The sequence below is a fragment of the Eleginops maclovinus genome, chromosome 2 (assembly GCF_036324505.1).
Source record: "Eleginops maclovinus isolate JMC-PN-2008 ecotype Puerto Natales chromosome 2, JC_Emac_rtc_rv5, whole genome shotgun sequence".
In the NCBI taxonomy this organism is placed as follows: Eukaryota; Metazoa; Chordata; class Actinopteri; order Perciformes; family Eleginopidae; genus Eleginops; species Eleginops maclovinus.
This window is the reverse complement of record NC_086350.1, coordinates 23,287,145-23,309,529: the sequence shown is the minus strand read 5'-3', so window position 1 is coordinate 23,309,529 and position 22,385 is coordinate 23,287,145. Positions and strand designations below refer to the sequence as shown.

At 38.8% G+C, this 22,385-nt stretch overlaps 1 protein-coding gene across 1 annotated transcript; it reads right to left on the bottom strand.

The window, feature by feature from the left end:
* Positions 1-3,942: 3,942 nt before the first annotated feature.
* On the bottom strand, positions 3,943-14,227 carry det1 (DET1 partner of COP1 E3 ubiquitin ligase). Its single transcript, XM_063899853.1, has 9 exons — positions 13,970-14,227; positions 12,725-13,080; positions 11,876-12,142; positions 11,085-11,297; positions 10,757-10,980; positions 8,818-8,947; positions 8,200-8,390; positions 5,049-5,240; positions 3,943-4,750 (listed from the first exon to the last, which is right to left on the bottom strand). Exons 2-9 carry the CDS (start codon positions 12,971-12,973, stop codon positions 4,561-4,563), a joined length of 1,656 nt encoding a protein of 551 aa, XP_063755923.1. The 5' UTR covers positions 12,974-13,080; positions 13,970-14,227; the 3' UTR covers positions 3,943-4,560.
* Between the last annotated feature and the right edge of the window lie 8,158 nt (positions 14,228-22,385).

Sequence of the window (22,385 nt, the reverse complement as noted above, 5' to 3'; positions counted from 1 at the left end):
GTTACATTTTTAGTAACAACCGCAGTCTAAATGATTAAATGTGTCTCTGTGTGTTTAGTTCAGAGACTGCTCTAAGAAGACGAGTACTGCAACAGGAAACACTTAGGATTGTGGCCTTTTCTGGATAACATTGGTTGCGCTGTTGCCAAGACAACAGCAATTAGAAAAGACTTGGTTACCAAGCAGAGAGTGGTTATGTTTCCCTAGCAACCAAGGTCAGAGAGAAGGCTCTGGGTTTACCTGATGCTTCAGAATAAGACTGATACAACACATTTGTTATTGTACTAAGTACCCGGAGGCTTCGGGCTCATATAGTAATATGTTTGCATTGAAGCCTCCAGCAGTGACTTTAACTCCACTGCTTCCTCGTTTGATTTTAAACATATAGCTGGTGATTGCTTAAGATATAAATTAAGGTAAACTAACATTTATTGCATGTATTAAAAAGATATCCACCTTGGCAGTATTTAGGAAATAACATAAAGGGCTTGAAACCAGAGGTCAAAGAAGTATTCTGATTGTTTACTTAGGCAAAATAGCAATATTACAGTGCAAGAGTAGACACTTACTGTGTTAGTAAAGGTCCTTATTTTATCAAAATCAAAATATACTTGAAGTACCAATTTCAAAAGTACTCATAATGCATAATGGCACATTAAAGCAACATATATTTTTTAATTATTGTATTATATTTTGGTTAATGCATTAATGTGTAGGGTTGGGAGGATTAATAAAACAATATATTCCATTACAATTCCTAGTTACCTGTATTAAAAATTAGTATCAAAATATTAAAGTAATGTAGCCTGATTACTTTGTGTTACTGTTGGATTCCCTTAATATCAAATGAAATGAAAATAAATACTTTAGATAAGCTATATCAATACACTGTTTTTTAATTAATTTTATTATGTTAAAATAATGTTGCCTTAGAAAAGAAGCAAGATATTTAATATCAAACTATGTCTTCTGCCAGAAATTACATGTATAGGAAAACCTGCCTTTCATTTAACTTATAAAAAATAAATAAAATCTGATCCTTTTACAGCAAACACAATATGCTCTTTTTAGTTTTTACTATCATTGTAATCCTTCTAGTAATCCCCTTTTTTTTAATAAATTAAACAGTAATCTGATTACCTCTTTTAACTCTAAGGGAATATAGTTACCTTTTTTTGTAACCTGATTATATAATCCTGTTATATGTAATCCGTTACTCCCTGAGCCTGTTAATGTGTTCATCCCTTCACTGTTGCACTTGGTAGAAGTGGGTTGTATTTAAATGACTTTATATATTTCAGGGTAATTTTAACCTATGAAGGTACATTATATTAGTTCATTCATATTTTGTATTGATCATTTTATTCTGCAAAGTAGCTAAATCTGTCAAAATGAATGTAGCGGAGTAAAAAGTAGAATATTTAGTAGAATGAAAATCTAAAGTAGCATAATGTGAAAATACTCAAGTTAAGAACCTTGATTTTTTTATTCAAGCAGTACTTTTTGGCATAGGCGGTCGGCTAAGGCGCTAGATCTGCAGGGCGCTGCTGGTAGATCTCATAGGTGGAAAAAAAACATTTTTGACCGTTGGCGCTCATCCTAATTTTCTGCCTTGATGTAAGAAACATAAATTAACATTTAAATAGAGGAAACAGCCTTTTCAACCCGGTTACATTTTTCATTTGCCGCTGAAAAGTGATGAAAGTGGGCGGTACAGATTTATAAGTGCAGCGGCAGTTTGAGCTGTTGTTAGCATCTGGTGCTAAATGCGCTAACGATCTAAAAAGGGAGAGAGGGTCTGATAACTACAGCTCGGGTAAGGTAAAGGACGCTCTGAGTGTTTCAGTTAATGTCAGTGGGCCTCAAACGTTTTGATCACCATTTATGTAAAGAGATATTTCCAAGGCACACCTTTATAAGTATTAGGATCAATAAAAAGGTATGAAATCATTCCAATGTTTACTCTGGCAGAGTAATCCCAATGTATAGTTTAAAACGGGAGTGATTAGTAAAATATGCATAAATAAAACACATTTAGCTAGGTAAAATAAGATATACTTTAAAACGTGTTGAAAGCTAAAACTAGTCTTCACTGATGCTTCCCAGGAGTGGGAGTGAGGAGGGAGAGAGGGGGGAGAGAGAGGGGCTCTAAGACAGATTCAGGAGCCCAGAAAACACAACTATAAATGAACAACCACCTAAAATCTTGCCTAGGGCAGCAAATTGCTCAGAGCCGGCCCTGTGTACTCCTACCACTGTTTGAAATGAATACAGCATCATGAACATACCAGCAGCTATGCTTAGTCAAATCTTCGTCAGTGTCAACACACAATTCTACGGTGGCCTTCAAGTGCAAACGTGCTACAATGGCCAAAAACACTTGGATTAGAAAAAACGCGCTGCACTTTCAAAAAAGATGCAAATATTAAAATACAAAACACATGCAAATGAAGCTTTTCATTTATGCAGAGATTTTAGTAAACGTTGCGCATGTTTTGTCAAGTTTGAGAATGTTTTCTAAATGCTAAAGTTGTCAAAGATGTTTCTTCATTTGCACAAGTATTGGCACATACTTTGTTATCTATTTGCATTGTTTTTGTAACGGCAGCAGGTTTCTCCTAATTGAAATATTTTGGGCCGTTGTAACGCGTTTGTACCTGTGGTCCACCGTACAATTCCGGAGGACAATTAGCTGATTATCACAGCATGTTGTCACACCAGCTTACACAAACACACTGTAATGACAATGACATAACATGACCTCCTTAAGCCTTGATCTAGGAGATAGTATTTACTGTGCTTAGGCGAAACTAAGCAGCTGCGTAATGCACTCACAGCCCTTCGATCCTCACTTCATCTTGTTTTTTCATCCACCGTCTCTCAATAATTGTTTCATCTCTCCATCATCTGTCCACCTGTAAACAGCTTCTTCCAAAACCCTGTTAGTATGTCTCTGACACACACACAAAAACAAACACATACACACACACACCCACTATAGTGTGTAACCAGAGGCTTGGAGAACACTTAATCCCTCAGCATCTGCTTTCATGGAAAGCAGATGCTGCTTGGGTGTGTTTTTTTTACCTTTACGTCTCTTTATTATACGTGTGTCTGTTTATGTGTTACATTTATGTCAGGGGTGAGGGGTGTTCGCACATTTGCATATGTGTTTATATATTCACATTTAAGCTAAGCAGATGTCCCTCGCTTTAGTCTCCGTCACAGATGGTGCTGATATAAAAATGGTGACGTTATGAATCTATACACTGCAGGGGAACAGACTGCAGGGATCAGTATTCACATTAAATATGATAACACTTACAGTGTCGGTTCTCCATGTGTTACAAATTTGCGTGAACATTAGTCCATGTTAATTTTAAGGTTCCATTAAGATAGTCAGAAGTGGGATTTTGTTAACGTCAATCGATTATTAGGATACGTCATAGGCAGTTTAATGGGAAAAGTACTGAATCGGTATCAGACAAAACATGATTTTATCCGGGTAACACACACACACACAAACACACAGATACATGTACAGGCTGGTCAAGGGGCCCCAAATGTGCAAGGGCCACAGATTATTTAGCGCTTCTAAACAGAATAGTGACACAAATTGAAAAAGAAAGTTTGATTGCAGAGAACAAAAAGCATGATTAAAATTCATCTCAGTGTGTGTGTGTGTGTGTGTGTGTGTGTGTTTCACTGTGCACCATGAGTGTGTGCTAGCAGAATGGGGGTGGGGCAATATCAGATACAATACTAAATCCACTTCAGGTTTCCTGCCCCACTGAGCTTTCCCCATTCCAGTGTTAATATACTCTCATTCAAATAACTTCACACAATATGGAACCACTAAAATAAAAGATAAAAACATACTAGAATTACTGTATCCTTCTGCAACCCTCACTTTTTATGAAGCTATAAAGAAATCAACATGGCAAAAATTAAACAATTTTATTGGCATAAAATATATACAAACGGCAATATGTAAAAACGTGTAAAAACAATATAATATAAAATTACAGTTTTCTCCATCCATGTGAGAAAAAAAAGAAAGGAAAGTTTGTTGGACAGCTGGTCGTGAACCAACTGCATGAGCAGAATGTGCAGCTTTCAGAGCACGGTTAGGAAAAAGAGAAACACCTGTGGTTCCGGCTACCTACGGCTACCACCTTCGTCGCACATCTCCATTTACACTTATTCCAGCCTCTCTTCCCTACAGGTCCCTCTTTGTTCCGCGGAGAAAGGGGGAAAGAGGAGCGTTGCAGAAGAAAGGAAAGAGGCAGAATTGCTGCCTTCTCGCGGAGGGGGAGGAGCAGGCGGAAGTGGAGTGACCACTGTGTGATGGAAGGGGGAAAGAGGCGAAGTACAGTGGTTTCCATCAGGAGGAGGGTGCGGGGAGAGGACTGCGGATTTCCCTGGAGGAGGAGAGGGGGACTAACAGAACACACTGCTTTGTGCCTCCTGATTGTGTTTGTTGTATTGTCATCTCCTAACAGACGTCCTCCAATTTGATTCTGAGTGTGACTTTGTTTGTAGTGCGCATGCAGGAGCTCGTCACGCGCAAACATGCCTCATGTGGAAGTTGACCACGTACTCTGCGTTGGTGCGCTGCACAGAGATGGCAAAAGGTTCGAAGGGGTGGAAAGTGAAGGCGACCAGGCGTCTCACGGCGTGATTTACAGGCCGTCCCAGCAGGCCAGCCTGGATCTTAAACTTCAGCAGTCCGGAGTCCCGTGCATAAAACCTGTTGGGTGAGGGGGAGGGAGAAAACAAAATAGCCATTAGATTCTTTATTAGTCCAGACCTTTAGTTTCTGGGGCATCAATATGGAAGAGATCAGTGTTGCTATATATTATTTATTTTTATTCTTTTCAGAAAAAATCTAAAAGATATCCAGAAAATATCCAATTTACTATACATACTGTATGCCATTTTGCTTGAGAAATGAATTCAAACAACCAATTGCTAAAACTGTTTCCTACTTACTTTCATTACATGTCATCACTTAATATTAAGCTCATTCCCCCTGATGGAGTCCCTACCTGATGGGGTGATCGCCGCAGGTCTTGGGCCTCTCCATCACTGACACCCACTTGTCATCATAGCTGAAGAGGGAGAGGTCGAGGTAAGGACTGCTGCTGTACGACTGAGCGCTGATGGGCAGCTGACCCAGCAACCGACGCACCGCCTCAGTGTGCCCGCCGTATTTGGCGTTCACGATGGTGTCCTTGAATCTGAGGTGTGGGAAAAAAAACAGGGACATCAGCCGAGTCTTCCTTATATGCAGCAATGTGCCTACTAGTGCTTTTATTAACTGTTAGTTTATTAACTCTAGCTCTGTGCTGCGGCTAGTTTGGTTGGCAGTTGGTTCAACTGGGAAACCACTTAAGAACCATTTTGCTTTTCCCCTGACCAGAGCCCAAGAGGAGCCACGTTATGACGTCACAGTTTACGTTGCCATCCCTAACAGCAACAACATGGGCGACTGCTTAATGGTGTTGATGTTGCTCTCAACAATCCCGACCCAGACTCCAATGTATAGTGCTCTCAGATATTGGTTCGCAATAGGCACCGGCTATGAATCGCTTTGGAACTGCCTAATTGGAATCGGGGTATCTAATGTCAAGTTGTACTCCTCTTTGGAAAGAACCTTTGTGTTTATTGTTTATAATAAGCATTTTTCTTCATTTACTAGCTAATTTGTACTCCTGACACCAGCAGTAACTCTGTTCTGTCCATATTTTTACTCTTTCTTCTTATCTGTCTCCATTCTTGCAGAAGTGCCGTTTCCTTCTATTCTTGTGGCCGTTTAATACCTTGTGAACTGGGCTTCAATAGCCAGTTCTAAGTGGTTCAAATCTGGTTTACTAGATGTGCTCGCCAGCTTTTAATTTCTCCTCTCCTTCTTCCCGACATCAATTTTCACCACTCTAAAATCCAATTCTAAGCCTTTTGCCTCGCTTAAACTATCCTTTATTTTCCCTTCCTTCCTCAACCCTCCCCTCTGCCTGGTCCTCTGTCTTCACCTTCCATGGGGGATTTTGTCACCGAGGATGGCGAGTCGAACTGCCAAATTCAATCCCGGCTCCTCCAGCCATGCTGACTGTCTTAATGTCTGTCTTCTATCTCATGATTAAGTCTTAAAACTCCATCCTCCTCCAGGCGATCGCTGCTGATCCGCTTCCCTCCCTAACCACCTTCTTCAAATCCTCCCTGACATTTGGCAGCACACCATCAGGTACAGGGTTTTTTTCTTTCACTCAGAGAACACCTTGCAGTTTGCCAGCACCGTTCACACTTAAATATGTTGAATTGGGCATTTGTATTTGGCATTTGTATTCAATCATCTTATATCTCAAAAATATCACGTTCTGTCACAGCATGATGTCTGTTTGGTAATTTGGTCCAGTGTAAACTGAAGTGATTGCAATAGACATGCATGATAACATGATATGATTAACTCTTTGACAGAGCTCCAAAGAGCTGATTTAAAAAAAGATTGATCTTTTACAGTAAGGGTTAGGGTAAACAATCACCCAAGATATTACCGCATTAGTTTTAGGGTTAGGGTGTCATTATGCTTAAACAGAATGATCAAATACAGCTCTGGATAACATTAAGAGACAACTTCAGCATTATCATTTTCTCTTGTTTTATTACTTATAGATACGTCTTTGAGTTAAATTATTATATATATTTTTTTATTGTATCTTTAAACTACTGACAATTTTTAGATAAAGATTTATGAACTATTTGGAGTGGTCTCTTAATTTTTTCTGGAGCTGTACGTCAACGAGATAAGGTTCACGTTTCCTAAAGCACAAACCAATATGGCTCCAGAACACAGTCACGTACAGTTGGAAAAAGAATCACCGCAAAAGAATACTGGAGATTGGATCAAACCTTTATTAAACTATATCTTAATTTCAGAAATGTTTATTGAACTGTGTCTGTGTGTCTGTATAATAGGAACTATGAGTTATGGTGTATGAAAGAAAAAGGAAACAAGAAGAAATGTCCAAAGCCTGATAAATTAATTGTATTATTTACTTCAAGCCCTATTGCCCTACATTGAGTAAGTCTGTACTCACAGAATAGATAATTATACAATAATAAAAGGTATTTTCAGACAAGTCCTTTGTGTTTGTATGGAATTATTATTCAATACCACATACCATTATTTGTTGTAAAAGTGTGTTTTTAATTCTTGAGGAAGGAATTGTTTGACTGTAAATGTTGTGTTTGGCTTAATAGAGTGGTGCAGGAATGAGTCCTAAAACCCAGAAATGTGTTACGATTACACCACCAGTATGTTTTTTTTTAATGTTGTGGTTGGATGCCAAAACGGGGTAAAAAACAACCTTCCTGATAATGTACAAGGCTTGTGACTAAATAACACAACTTAACGTCATGACACTCAACATTAGCCGCCTTTAGCTTGGCGACGGTGTAGAGCAGCAATGCAACCCTGATTTAGTTTGTTTACAGCTACATTAGCTTGGGTTAGCATTGCCTTAAAGTCACAGTTTTCTGTCACTTATTTAGTTTAGATGTCTCAAATAAAATCTGTAGTTCACACAATCTTTGGAGGTTTTGTTATAATTTCCCAACATATCCCATAACATCAAATATGTCAGTAAATACTCCACTTGTAAATGTCTTTGGGTTCTATGACAGCGTTTGCTCTCAAGCGACTAAATGAAACAAGTAAAAGTCATCAAGCTGAACATTCGCCGACTTTAGCGTATCGATGGTTTTGCGATTTAGTTTGTTTATAGCCTAACTTTTTACATTTATGCTTTAAATATTATAGAGTTGAGTTAATGTATAAAGTTTATAATGCTGGAGAAAACGTCTAAGTATCATAGATGTGTTTGCCACGGATCTTATTTTCTGCAGCATTCTGAAATGCAATGGAAAATCCCCTTGTTTTTTATCAAGGGAGCCCTTGCGATGCCATCTTCTTGGTCGGCCTTCAAAAATATGTTATTATTGCATCACTCCATCATGGTTGAAAGGAAGATCATTTGTTTCACTTGGTTATTAACAACATCAGATGTTTTGATTGTTTATGATTGTTGAGTTTATGTGGCTATAGTGTGTAGATTTGTGGACCCAAAGAAGAATAGCCAGTGCTCATGCTAATGCTAATGCTAATGATGATGCTAATAAAGACATTTCGCTCCTCAGTACCTTCTCTGGACCTGCCGGGCGTAGTTGTTGGACGAGGCGGAGCAGGGGAACTGGACGGCCTGGCTGTGCAGCGTAGCATTTCGGAAGAGGTCACAGAAATTCTCAAACAGCTCCAGCAGCTGGTCGGAGGTGTTCTCAAAGACGGCCAGCACCTCTGTAGAAACCATGTTGTACACAACGAAGAACGACGGCTGTGGGGGAAAGAAAGGGGCTGAAGATCTGGAGAAAATACAATACAATATATCCTAGTGAAATACCAAGGATAGTCAGGGATGGTATTTTTGATAGTGTAACAAGACATTACAGGCTCAAGCTTTTATGTTTATAATGACCATGAGTATATTATCTCATTGGTAAGACAAGAAAGGCTGGTCGGAAAAATATTCAGAGACCTGAGATTTCAAATTAAAATATATTCATTGGGTCTGTGTGTTACTATATGTGGTTTGTTGCCAAGCATATATCACAGCACTGCAGAGAATTTCAAGTGGAAGGTGTCCATGGATACCTGCAGGAGGAATCCCTGTCATGCAGCAAAACAACAAAAGACAAGCAGGGGAGAGTAACGAGGAGAACACAGGGAGGAATTCAGATACATGCGTGTGTATGTGTTTGTACCTGTGAAGGGTCGGTGACTCTGAGTGTGACAACGTCTTCGCTGGTGTATTTAATGAAGAGGTGATGCTCATCCAACAGCTGCATCTTCCACATCCTCAACCTCCTCAGCTGATCAAAAAACTGAAAGAACCTGAAGGACAAAAATGCATCACTAACTGAGTTTCATCATGGAGAGGTGCTTGATACACTCAAGTTTGTGCTCTTGACTATATATAATTATTCAGGTTTTTCTAGAAAAGGGCGCTAACGTCACTCCTGGCCAAAATTACGGCCCCACCCACTTTGGTGAAAATACTGCATTAGAGCGAAGCGAAAAATAACATTTTCTTCATGTCTTAAAGCTGCTGAGTCATATATTGCACCTCAAACCACAAATAAATCCAGAGTTACTGTTTCTTTACTTCCTCTACAGAAAAAAGGACCATCTAATTCAGAAATCACAGATTCAATGTGAGCCTGCTGCCTGCCACTCGTCCACCGGCAGACCGATCAGATCCCCTATTTATTTTCCGAGCTCCCGCATATATACAGCTCCGGAAAAAAGACCACTGCAGCATTATCAGGTTCTCTGGTTCTACTATTTATAGTTATGTCTTTGAGTTAAATGTTTTTTTAATTGTATTCTTGATTATTTTCTGACAACATTTCTCTGTGTTAGAATTCAACAGACATTGAAATGGCTGCCATACATGTCGAGATAAAGATTTAAGAAGAATTTGGAGTATATATATATATATATACTCCAAATATATATATATATATATATATATATATTTGGAGTATATATATATATATTTGGAGTATATATATATATATACTCCAAATATATATATATATATATTTGGAGTATATATATATATATATATATTTGGAGTATATATATATATACTCCAAATATATATATATATAAGCCCAGGAAAAGGATCTTATTAAAAAGGTTAAAAAAACCGTGGACGATTTTTGACATCCTCCTGGATCCCTCTTTTTTTGATATACAGTACATACATGTATTGTCCCGGGAGAGGGCTGTTCTCCTTGAGTTGGCTCAAAAGTTTTCAGTGTTAATTATTGGGTTTCTTTGGAGGTTTTTCTTTGTATATTGTGTGGGTCTACAGAGCCAAATGTGTAATTTGTAATATCAGGGTATAGAAATACAATTTCTAATGATTTGATTTTTCTTGCACAGCCCTTTAAGTGAACATCTTTTGGATTTGATATTGGTTAGACTAAAACACATTTATTTTTTACTTTAAAGATAAGCAATTAATTACCATTTTTCAGTTGCAACCCTGAATTACACAACCAAACCATTTATGATGAATCATCAGTCGTTCACACATATTCACCATTTCTTGTTCACAAAACACTCTAGTGTCAATTTTAGGAGGATGGGTCTGACCTTTCCTAAAGTTTTGGGACTAGTGGGGAGGAGAAAACAAAGGTCATTTGTATTTATATATTTACTGAAGCAACAGAAAAGAAAAACAACTCCTCAATGCCCCTGTTGTTTTTTTAATCCAGGGTTAACTAAATTGACTAATCTTTTCCAGTTTTTGGGAACCGATAGAAAAAAGGACTGTGCAAAGAGAACCTTTTGTGCCTGGAACTTTTGGGTCAGATGAATTAACCAATTACTCCAAAACAAGCTGGAGTGAAAGGTTGCTGCAGCTCTGCTCTCTTCAGATAAACACCGACAGAGAGATTCAGCTCAGTAACAAGAAAGAAAGATTTCCAAATGAGATCTCAATAATAAACCCATGGCCTCCACTATCTGAATGGGGACATGGAAACTGTTTCAACTGCACCTTGGCCCATCACACACAAAATAATGTGTAGTATTCAAAAGCTTAACCTAAGGCTTAAAGGTTTACATGGTAAAAGCGGCAAAAAACAGATTGAATGAAGTAACTGAACGGCTTTAAAAAAAGTGAGAGTTTACCTCCTCTTGGCAGTGGCGCTGCCATCCTGCTCCGCCCTCCTCCACAGGTAGACCAGCAGCCTGTGCTTGAGGGAGTTGATGGTTTTGTCGGTGTAAAGGCGAGGGAAGCCCGGCTGACTCTCAGCCTGAGCCTCGGTGTAAACAGCTGAGAGAGTCAGGAGGTCGTCCTCGTAACAGAACCGCCCGATAGTCCGAACATCCAGGAACGTTCCCTCTGGAGTCACCTGGGAATAAATGAGGGAAGAGAAATTAGGAAAATCCTCCTATAATGCTCTAGCTTTAAATTGATTTGGAGCAGATTTACATTTTAAAGTGTTAATCTCCTCACCTGGAACACATGTATGGTCTGCTGCTGGACCGACAGCACCGCCAGGATGTTCCTGTAGAGGTAGAGGCCCTGGTTGTGGGACAGGATGATCTTATCACACTTGAAGGAGCGGGTGTCACACAGCCGGCCAGTGTGGAGATCAATGATGTGGAGGGAGTAGTCTTCAAGGGGGGAGCGGGGGTTGGGAGTCACAGATTCGTTGTTCCGGTACACCTGGTAGAAGATGAAACACAGATGAGAGGGGTAGTCTAAGCAAATATTTAAGGACATTTGAAATTTTAACTTTAATTTCATTTTTGTTAAGAGGGGATAGATCAAAATCAGTATCAGTAAATCATTTATTCATCCTGGGGGAAATTAATAATGCTGAAGTGGTCTCTTAGTTTTTTCCGCGGCTGTATAAATGAAGAAAAGGAAGGAAGTATGTGCAATATAAAGATAAAATAAATAAGATGTCCTAAACACAAGAATTTAAAGAAACATTTCAAATAAAGATCACATTTAAAAAAAGAATACAATATTATATAAACATATTGCCCGGATATTGACTCGAGGTGTACTTGCGGAAAAACGTTTTTTACCTTCAGAGACACAAAAAGAAAAAGGGAGCAGCAGAAGTCACAACTTTGTGCGTTTACTATAGGTAAGAACTTATTCTGTTATATTTGTTACCCCTGTTATACCATTTATTTTTCGAGGTATTGCTTATGATAATCTTGCAAACCATGCTCGAATATCATTGTTTAACTGAGTTTCCTGTACATATGTAGCAAGTGTGACAGTGCAGTTACCTCAAAGAAGTATGGAGGCGGCTCCTCCGGGACGTACACGGCCGACCCGACGATGACGTAACGACAGTCGTCAGTGAAGAGGCTGCACTCCCGGTTGAGGTGTTCTCCATTCGAGGCAACATTAGTGACGTGGAGCAAGGAGAAGAAGCGCTCAAACAGACGACCCCGGATGTTGAGGGAACGCTGGTCATTGGCCGTCAGGAGGGTCTCTCCCTCTTGGCCCCTCAGCAGGTCCTGAGCCGCCTGGCAGCCTTGATATTCATAAATCTGTGGGAGGAACATGCAGACAGAACTTTTGTTTTTTTGGCTCAGGTATATTGGTGGTCAGAAGTTTGTTACAGCTTTGGATGTTTTACTTTTTTAAGTGATGAAGTAAAGTGAAAAGTAGACAAGTGAAAGGTCACATATAGCCTAAAGAGTATATACTGTATATATATGTATATATTAATATAAAGTCAAATAAAAAATCAGATGGGGACCAAAGCAAACTACACCTTAGGGAAAAAAATGGTATAAATAATAATCATTCAAAAGATAAAAGATAAATAAATTGATAAATAAAACAAATAAGAAAAAGAAAAGAAAAGTAAAAAGAAAAAAATAATTAAATTAAATTAAATACGGATAATTATTAAGTATATGGTTGTTTGGTGTGTAAAAAATAATCATTCAAAATATAAAAGACATAAAATATAATATGGGAAATAAAAATTTAACAAAAAATACAATTAAATTAAATAGGGATAATTTATAACAGTATGTTGTTTGGTGTGTGCGAATGGGTGAGGAGACGAGGTCAGCTCAAATGTATAAAAGAGAAATATGCAAGGGAAAAGAATAGCGCTTTACCTCCAGGGAAGTCTGGTCTGATGAGAAGGCGATGAAGCAGCGTCCATCTGGTGAGAACTTCCTCAGGAAGCAGGGGGGCTTCTCCACGTTCACCACAGTAAAGTTGGGGAAAAGATTCTGGTGGAAGCAGCGGACTCTGTACCAGTGAGCTCCGGGTTGGCCCGAACAGATCCTCCGCCTCTCGAGACGATGCACCACGTTCTGATTCTGAATCCGCCTGGGCTTCAGGGTTTGGATGTCGTCATCCATCGCTGTGAATAGAGGATGATCTAAAATCCTTCTCAGAAGGTAGATAGAAAGGTAGCCGATATGGAGACACGACTACATCACAAGTGCACTCCTGTGACTGGTGATTTCTAGAGAAATAAAGAGAGGGGGAAAAAAGACGTGCTCAGTTTCCAAGTTTGTTTTTTTATCAATTGAGAAATTGAAAAATGAATTGCTGAAAACACAGTATTACATTACAATTTTTATAAAAGATATACCATACCCAAACATCTCTCACCCGAAGCTGTTAATATGATGAACATGACAAAACTATGTGAAAGTATATGTGAGAGTATATTTCTTAAAGAATTCTTTTTTTTGGGTGTAAATCAGAAAATGTCCCTGTGTCCTCTAAAACATATTCCGCATAGATCCGTGTCAGACTTAATACTTGATGACTTTACAGATGTGAGTTTCAGCACAGTCACTTTTGGAATTGGAAGACATGTCATGTTTTTTTCTAATGTTGTCAGATTGTCATATAAATAACATGCCAAATGTGTGCATTTCACCTTCATAATAGGTGGAGAAAAAAGAAGGGGATTTTCTCAACTGAAGCACTAGACTGGGTTCTCATACATCCTGACTCAGGGTTTGGGTGAGGCTTCAAAATCATCAATTTCCATGATGCAATATAACAGTAGATTTCCTTTAAACTCCACACCCCCGGCTTGCAATGAAGGTTGTCTGCTGGTAATGTGTATATCCAGACAGAAATAACTGTGTTGACATAAACGGGGTTTTCTTTGCACACTTTTAGATAACTTAAAGCAAACTGATTTCACTGTGCAAAACCTTAGGAGTGTAGCTAAGTGTTTGGCAGAAATAGGACGACTGCCTCTTCTCTTCTAGGAGTCAGGTGTGATTCATTGCAAGGCTAACACTCTGAGGTGTGTCCTTAGCTCAGCCAACTCGACAGTAAAGAGCAGCTACCGCTAAGTATATCACTAAACTTTGAGAGGATTCGCAGTTACTCACTTGTTGTTTTAAAAGCAAATTGGGAAGCTTTCTGGTCCTCCAAGTTCAGCTGGCTCTGTTAGCAACAGCAGCTCAAGTTTGGCTCACGAGCCCGACAAGTTACAGTTAGCTAACTCCTAACAGTTACCTCACGTGACTGGGAAATGTCCAAATTCATTTGTAGGTATAGTGATAAAGTTACTGTAAGCCTGTAATCACGTTTCTGTTAATATACGACTGCATGGACCATGTATTCGTCTAAAAAAAGCCGCTATGTTTGTTGTGTGAGCCGTAAAGGAAACGCAGGAGAAGAAGAACAGAGGAAAGCAGTGCGGTTTTTAAACAGCGCCACCACATCCTCCAGAGGTGAAATGTGACACTGCAACCTCAAATAAGCAAATGGATTTAATAGATAGATTAAAAAGATGAGAGAGGCCTGTAATTTTTATCATAGGTATACCTCAACTATGAGAGACAAAATGAGAAAAACAAATCCAGGAAATCACATTGTAGGATTTTTAATGAATTAATTGGTAAATTCCTCGGTAAAATAAGTATTTGGTCACCTACAAACAAGCAAGATTTCTGGCTCTCACAGACCTGTAACTTCTTCTTTAAGAGGCTCCTCTGTCCTCCACTCGTTACCTGTATTAATGGCACCTTTTTGAACTCGTTATCAGTATAAAAGACACCTGTCCACAACCTCAAACAGTCATACTCCAAACTCCACTATGGCCAAGACCAAAGAGCTGTCAAAGGAGACCAGAGACACAATTGTAGACCTGCACCAGGCTGGGAAAACTGAATCTGCAATAGGTAAGCAGCTTGGTGTGAAGAAATCAACTGTGGGAGCAATTATTAGAAAATGGAAGACATACAAGACCACTGCTAATCTCCCTCGATCTGGGGCTCCACGCAAGATCTCACCCCGTGGGGTCAAAATGATCACAAGAACGGTGAGCAAAAATCCCAGAACCACACGGGGGGACCTAGTGGATGACCTGCAGAGAGCTGGGACCAAAGTAACAGAGGCTACCATCAGTAACACACTACGCCGCCAGGGACTTAAATCCTGCAGTTCCAGACGTGTCCCCCTGCTTAAGCCAGTACATGTCCAGGCCCGTCTGAAGTTTGCTAGAGGGCATTTGGATGATCCAGAAGAGGATTGGGAGAATGTCATATGGTCAGATGAAACCAAAATAGAACTTTTTGGTAAAAACTCAACTCGTCGTGTTTGGAGGAGAAAGAATGCAGAGTTGCATCCAAAGAACACCATACCTACTGTGAAGCATGGGGGTGGAAACATCATGCTTTGGGGCTGTTTTTCTGCACAGGGACCAGGACGACTGATCCGTGTAAAGGAAAGAATGAATGGGGCCATGTATCGTGAGATTTTGAGTGAAAACCTCCTTCCATCAGCAAGGGCACTGAAGATGAAGCGTGGCTGGGTCTTTCAGCATGACAGTGATCCCAAACACACCGCCAGGGCAACGAAGGAGTGGCTTCGTAAGAAGCATTTCAAGGTCCTGGAGTGGCCTAGCCAGTCTCCAGATCTCAACCCCATAGAAAATCTTTGGAGGGAGTTGAAAGTCTGTGTTGCCCAGCGACAGCCCCAAAACATCACTGCTTTAGAGGAGATCTGCATGGAGGAATGGGCCAAAATACCAGCAACAGTGTGTGGAAACCTTGTGAAGACTTACAGAAAACATTTGACCTCTGTCATGATTTTCTGGATTTTTTTTTCTCATTCTGTCTCTCATAGTTGAGGTATACCTATGATAAAAATTACAGGCCACTCTCATCTTTTTAAATGGGAGAACTTGCACAATTGGTGGCTGACTCAATACTTTTTTGCCCCACTGTAGATAGATAGATAGATAGATAGATAGATAGATGGACAGATAGATAGATAGATAGATAGATAGATGGATAGATAGATGGATAGATAGATAGATAGATAGATAGATAGATAGATAGATAGATAGATAGATAGATAGATAGATAGATAGATATTAGACATATTAGATAGATATTTACAAAGAATAAGAATATCCCATGGGCATGAACCATTTACATGCACAAAAACCTATTTAACAAAGTACAGGGAAGGGAAACCCCCAACAAGCATAATAGGGCTTCGAAACGGAATGTCCTCTTGTGAGATTAATAAAGTGACTTCTTCTTCTCCACTTTAAAAAAGAAATGTATGTAAGAACCCTAAATGGAAGTGAAACAAATATGCTCTATATGTTATTCTGATGCAATGTAGCACTTTACTGAATAAAAGTATGGAACTGCAGTGACTTGCGTTGAAAGGTTACCGCATATTGGCCACATATGAGTCAAACATACACCTGCTGATTTCACTGAAGTGCCAATTTTCTGATCAGCAGGTGGGTGTGCAGGTGAGTGCTCCGGCAAACTTGGAGCATGACTGTTATTGCTTTAACTAAATTGGCAGAGAAAAACAACAAAGCTTTGGCCACTGTACAGTGTATAAAACTGTCTTGTTTGTTTAGTGGTTTAACTTATTTGTTTATAACAGCATGTAGCATAAGTAGAGACAAGGTGACCTGCGTTTTTGCTCCCCATAATGACGGATAATTAAATTATGATTATCCAATTTCTTATGAGGAACGTATTGAGAATGGCTTTATGAAAGAAGAAGACAAATGCTCGCAGTTACGTTGGTCTTGGAAGACTGCTAATGGTTCTTTGTGCAATTATCCCTGACCGAAGGGTCTCCATTGAATGTTGTAATTTTCCATAAAAGCACATGGGGTGGGCATAAAAGGCCAGTTTGAAAAGAAAAATGAAGAAATGAAAGGAGGAAAGGATGTGAAATTATCCACTTTAAAATCTAATGGCATTTTCCTTTTCAACTATACCTGATTAAACCTTCAAGATGTGGATGTATGCGTGCACATTTTTGAGCAGTGCATGTGATGAGCCATTGCTTTAAAATTGTGTGTGCACATACAGGTGTTTGTGCACTCCAAAAATAACCCACACAAGTATTGCAAAAAAGAAGACGCACCTTCATATAGTTCTGCTTTTTTAAGAGACGGATAATAAACCGCTCACCACACAGGACCCTCGCCTCAGCTTTTAGCATCCACCCATGAAGTAGAGAAGAGATGGAGAAGTCTCCATCTGATTGTTTTTATTCCTTTTTTTAGCCTATTTGCCAGAAGACACAGTGCTTATTAGAGATCATTTTTCATCCTCCTTGGCTTTTTACTGCCCAAAGTGGACAGTTTCTATTCTTCCTGCTCTTGTTCACGTCTCTTGTCTCCAGGTGAAAAAGCAAAGAAATGTTGCTCTTAACTGCATGCTTTTGGCACTATCACCCTACCCCAAAATGGAGTTAGTTGAAAAACTTCAAATTGCCTCCCTTTCAGCAGTCAAGGGAAATAAGGGGTTGTAAAGAATGGCAAGCAGGAAATGCTAGCAGTGACTTTCAGTGACAACAGGTCTTACGAAATAAATAAAGTGGACAAAAAGACACAGTAAGGCTCTCTAACTCCCTGTTTTGGAACAGTAAATAATGGAGTGCAATTGCCTTCATTATCATCATTATAATGAAGGATAGAAATTTCTAGAGAAGCATTTGCATTAAAGGACACCTGGAAGAAAAGTATAGAGCAGATGCATTGGCTTGATCAAAATTCTATATAAAAGGCATTTAGAAAAGGTTACTCAAAGCATGGGGAGCAAGTGGAAATACATTGTTTTACCGTTTCTTCCATCTTTTTTGACTCAGACGGTTGTGTTTGGCATTTAACAAAAGCTTTTAACTTTTTTATCCAGCCTCATTTCAGAGCACAATAGGACATTTTAGCAGTGTAACTTTGCAATCCTGATGCAGCTGAACTTTTCCTGTCTTTCATGACAAGTGAATGATTTTCCCCCTTTTTTTTCCCCCTGATAAATTACAGTGATCACAAATGCATTATGGGAGGCCAGTTTGCCGCAGTGTTCAGCTTTGCAAAATGTGAACCGCCATACTGTGAGGGGGGTGGGGTGACGTCTATAGGCTGCACTTTCCTCTACCTCCTGCATGGATGGACTAATGGATGAGTACAGGTGCACATTCAGAATCTTTATTTAAATAAAAGTAGCCATACTGAAATACGAAAATCAAAGTTCTGCATTAAACATGTCAATGTATCAGTAATATTGTATGCAAGATGTAATGCATAGTAATGCCTTTTCTTATTATGGATGACTAATTCTGCATTTTATTGTTTAACCAATAAGAATGAATGATATTTCACAAGATAATCATATTATTTACTTATTGTTTTGTACTCAAACCTTGACTGGTTATAGGTTTTTACTCTGGTATTCTCTTTGTATGTTTTACATTTGGGTCTGTTTCCTTTAACCTTGTTAAATAAAGAATCTGGAATTGGGATTCCTGAAAACCGTACCAAAAAGAGTTTAGCGGAGCAAAAAATAATAGTAAACATTCTAAAGTAGCTTACCTTAAAGTTATTATTCCCCCTTTCATCTTTTTCTTGTGCCTAGCTTTTAAATACAATTATTTACAAGGCATATACAGTCAGTGTTGTGATTTGGAAGCATGACTTGCCAAACATTAATCAAGAAAGATAGTGTCAAACCAAATTGTATCAAATAAATAATATATATATTTTCAGAGGTGCAAAAGTACAATGTTACTGTAAAACTACATAAATCAAAATGTACACAGGACAATAAGAGAACGAGAAATAAAACAGACTTTGCAACATGAAGAACATTTACATAGAGCTTGAATACACGTCCTCTTACAGCTATAAATACGACTCAATTAAAAGTATTACAGTACAGTACACGCGGACATGCTTTATAACACGCCAAATAATCCTACAGTGGTCTCACGGCCAAAAGTGCAGGCATGTCCGTGAAAAAGAAGTGCGATAATAGACACATTCGATTTTAAATCTATGTGTTTCCTGCCCCGACCGTTGATACCAGTTAGAATATATTTACCCTCAGACAGTGTGTGAAGTGAGGGGGCACGGGCCAAGTGTGACAAGAGCACGAACAAAACACAACTGCTGTTACTTAGATATTTTCTGGCAATTTTTCTTCCAGTTTTTCCTTTTCAATGAGCCCATCCACACAAATCACATCTCATTTGGTCACGCACAAGAAAGGTTCACAGATTAAATATATACAGCAAACACCAAACACACACCGGGCTCAGATATGAAGCCTTAAAAGTCATGAGAAGATGCAACGCATTGCTTGAAAAAATAGTAAAAGTATTTTTTTGGTGAAGCGTTATTCATTTTCATAGGACTCGCAATTAATCACGCACATTTTCTTCAACCTTGTTATTCATCCTAGCTGGAAATATCTCCTCAGCCTCGAGAATTCATTCTCTGGTTCTTGTGAGTAATTGGTTATAAGGGAACCCTCCTGGTAAACGTTTCACATTTTCAATTTCAATTTGTGAGGCATAATTTTAGATGTGAGTTACCAAGGGGATCGGAAGGACAGTGAAAAAGCAACAGCCAGTATTTGCAAGTGTTTTTGCACACACATGTAACGTGAGTATTTTTAATTATCCATCGCTTTCTTTTGTTCATCACCCCAAAAACAATCGTCATTTCATGATTACAGTTATAACTTTATTTTCCTCTGTAAAACTGTTTTCAGCTCTTCACTCCCTCCTGTCCTCTTTTTCCCCATTCACCAAGCTTAAAGAGACCCTGTTATGCTCATCTTCAGCTTCATATTTGTATTTTGTGCCTCTACTGTGACATGTTTACATGCTTTAATATTCAAAAAGCTCTTCAGCACCTCTTTTCACCCTCTGTCTGAAACCAGAGCGCAGTCTGTTCTGATTGGTAAGCTGGCCGGCTCTGTTGGGATTGGTCAACCGCTTAGAGATGTCCAGCTCCTTAGCATATCACAAACAATGTGTTGGAGCACAAGCCAATAGAAGCGTGAGTGAGGGTTGGGCAGCTTTGGGATTTTAGTCTTTGCAGACCATTAACATGCACAAAAACCAGTAACACACTACAGGAAATGAAAAGCCCAAAAAGCAAAACAGGTCCCCTTTAACATAAGGCAATTAGAGCATGTTGTTCATGAGCAGGGAAGTAACGGATAAAATGCAACGCGATTACGTTATCAGGATACAAAAAAAGGTAAGTGTATTCTCTGACAAAAAAGATTTAATCAGATTACCGTTACATTTCTAAAAATGTATGGATTACTGGCAGAATAACAATGTTACTAAATAGATAGATAGATAGATAGAAGTCCTTTATTGTTCCCAATTTGGGAAATCTTTGTGTTGCAGCAACATAAAGACAAGGCATTGTACATAACAATAGAAATAAAAATGTAAACAAAAACTAAAAACAGCATAGTGTTTGTTGTAAAAGGATCAGATTAGATTTCTTCTCTGTAAACTCTAGTACTCTGTAGGCTAATACTTTAAGTGTGAATCTATACGCCTACTGCCTGAATCTGCCTTATGATTTTGACTTTGGTTCATTTGCTCTGTTTTTAATTCTGTAGGTGAACCTATATGTTACTAAAATAGTGTGTGTGAGCTTACCTGTGTGTATTGAACTAAAACGGAGCATTTTTGTAAGCTCAGATTTTATTTCTGCCTTTTTAATAAAGTCATTGTTATCTATCTTAATATGTGCTCATGTCTTTCATTGTTGCTTTATAGGCTATGCCTGAATATGATTATTGAAAGGCAGGTTCTCCTTTAAATGAAATCTCTGAGCAGAACATACATTTTTGATATGAATATCTTGGTTTCTGCTTTTTTAAGGTTACATAAACACTGAAGTAAAATACATCTTATTCATCTTTTCTCTTTTACTGGTTTGCTTTGCATTTGGGGGTGAGGTCATCCAAAAGTAATGGAAAGTAATCAGGTTACATTACTTTTACATTTTAATACTTAGATTAGGTTATACTCACCACATTTTTTACAGGTAACTAGTAATTGTAACTGATTACACATTTCAAAGCAACCCTCTCAATGCTGTTTATGAGTGTGTGTGTGTGTGTGTGTGTGTGTGTGTGTGTGTGTGTGTGTGTGTGTGTGTGTGTGTGTGTGTGTGTGTGTGTGTGTGTGTGTGTGTGTGTGTGTGTGTGTGTGTGTGTGTGTGTGTGTGTGTGTGTGTGCTTCAGTTCTTGGGTGCAGCAGAACAGAGAACAAGCATTAGACATAAATAGAGTATTGATCACAAACAGGATTCGTGCAATTCTCTCCATTGGGTCAAACTTTCTCCTCACTCAGGTTGCCAGCTAAGTCAGGGACACAATTATTTTGCCATTTTCCCCCAAAGAAAAAGAGACCATGCTCGAAGGAAGAGCTTAAAAAGAGGTCACCTGAACTTGCCTCGCTACCCTCTCACGTTCCCAATTCACCTGCAGTAGAATGGCCGTGGTGGGGGACTGAGCGGCTGTACACATTACAGCCCAGTCTCAACAGCTAGAGCCGAAGCAGGCCTGTAATTTCTGCCATTTGAGAGTGTGAGCTGAAAAGCAGAGTGATGGCCACTTTTCTGTTATTATTCTCTTGGCAGAGTGCTGGCTGAAGGAAACAACCATGATTTAAGAACATGTCTATCAGCCACTGGCAGTATTTGTAAAAGTAACTCTGTCATGTTGTATTGTTAACTTTTGAAAAGCAAGTACGGTTACACATGTTACAGTATATAGTACCTCGCATCTGTCCACCCTGCCTCCTGCATCATATTGATACTGAAATCATAGTGAAACACGACAGATGTATGCACACAGACCTACACTCAAAAAATGAAATGTTGACTTTAATGAAATGTATTTTGTCAACAGATTACACATCATTGTATTAGCTTAGTTTAAAGCAATAATATTAAGTTGAATTACAAAATGTTACGTTCAAATTAATATCATTGCTTTCAATTTATTTAATAACATGATGTGTGATCTGTTACATAATACATTTAATGAAATTCAACATTACATTTTTTGAGTGAATATAACACACTACAGAAAAAGGAAACCCCGCTAAATCATAATTGGACCCCTTTTATATAAGGAAATTGGAGCATATTGTTTATGAACAGGCTTGGAGAGCAACAGATGATAGATAACGGGATTTGGTAATCATGATACGAAAAAAGGTAACTGTATTCATAAAAAAAGACTTAATCAGATTCCTTGTGGCTAAAAGTGCAACATCAGAGCAGCAGTGTTCATCAGTATTTGCATAATGAATACCTTTTAGTAGAAATTCAGCAAATGAAGGCCACATTGCCTGTGGGCTTCATGCTAAGTGAAAACTGTTCATGTCCGTTCCTTTTTCCTACAGCTACGTCTCCCACTTGGCAACTGCAAAAAAATGCTGGAAAATGGCTGAAAACCACCACCACTGGGAGTTACATCTTCTTAAAAAGAAAATAGGAATAATTAT

Excerpts from the sequence above, each read along its gene's own strand:
- det1 (XM_063899853.1), bottom strand. The coding sequence starts at position 12,973 with ATGGATGACGACATCCAAACCCTGAAGCCCAGGCGGATTCAGAATCAG. Across the intron at positions 11,298-11,875 it reads CGCCTCCATACTTCTTTGAG|GTGTACCGGAACAACGAATC; the intron begins GTAACTGCACTG and ends ATCTTCTACCAG. Across the intron at positions 4,751-5,048 it reads TGCGGCGATCACCCCATCAG|GTTTTATGCACGGGACTCCG; the intron begins GTAGGGACTCCA and ends CTCACCCAACAG.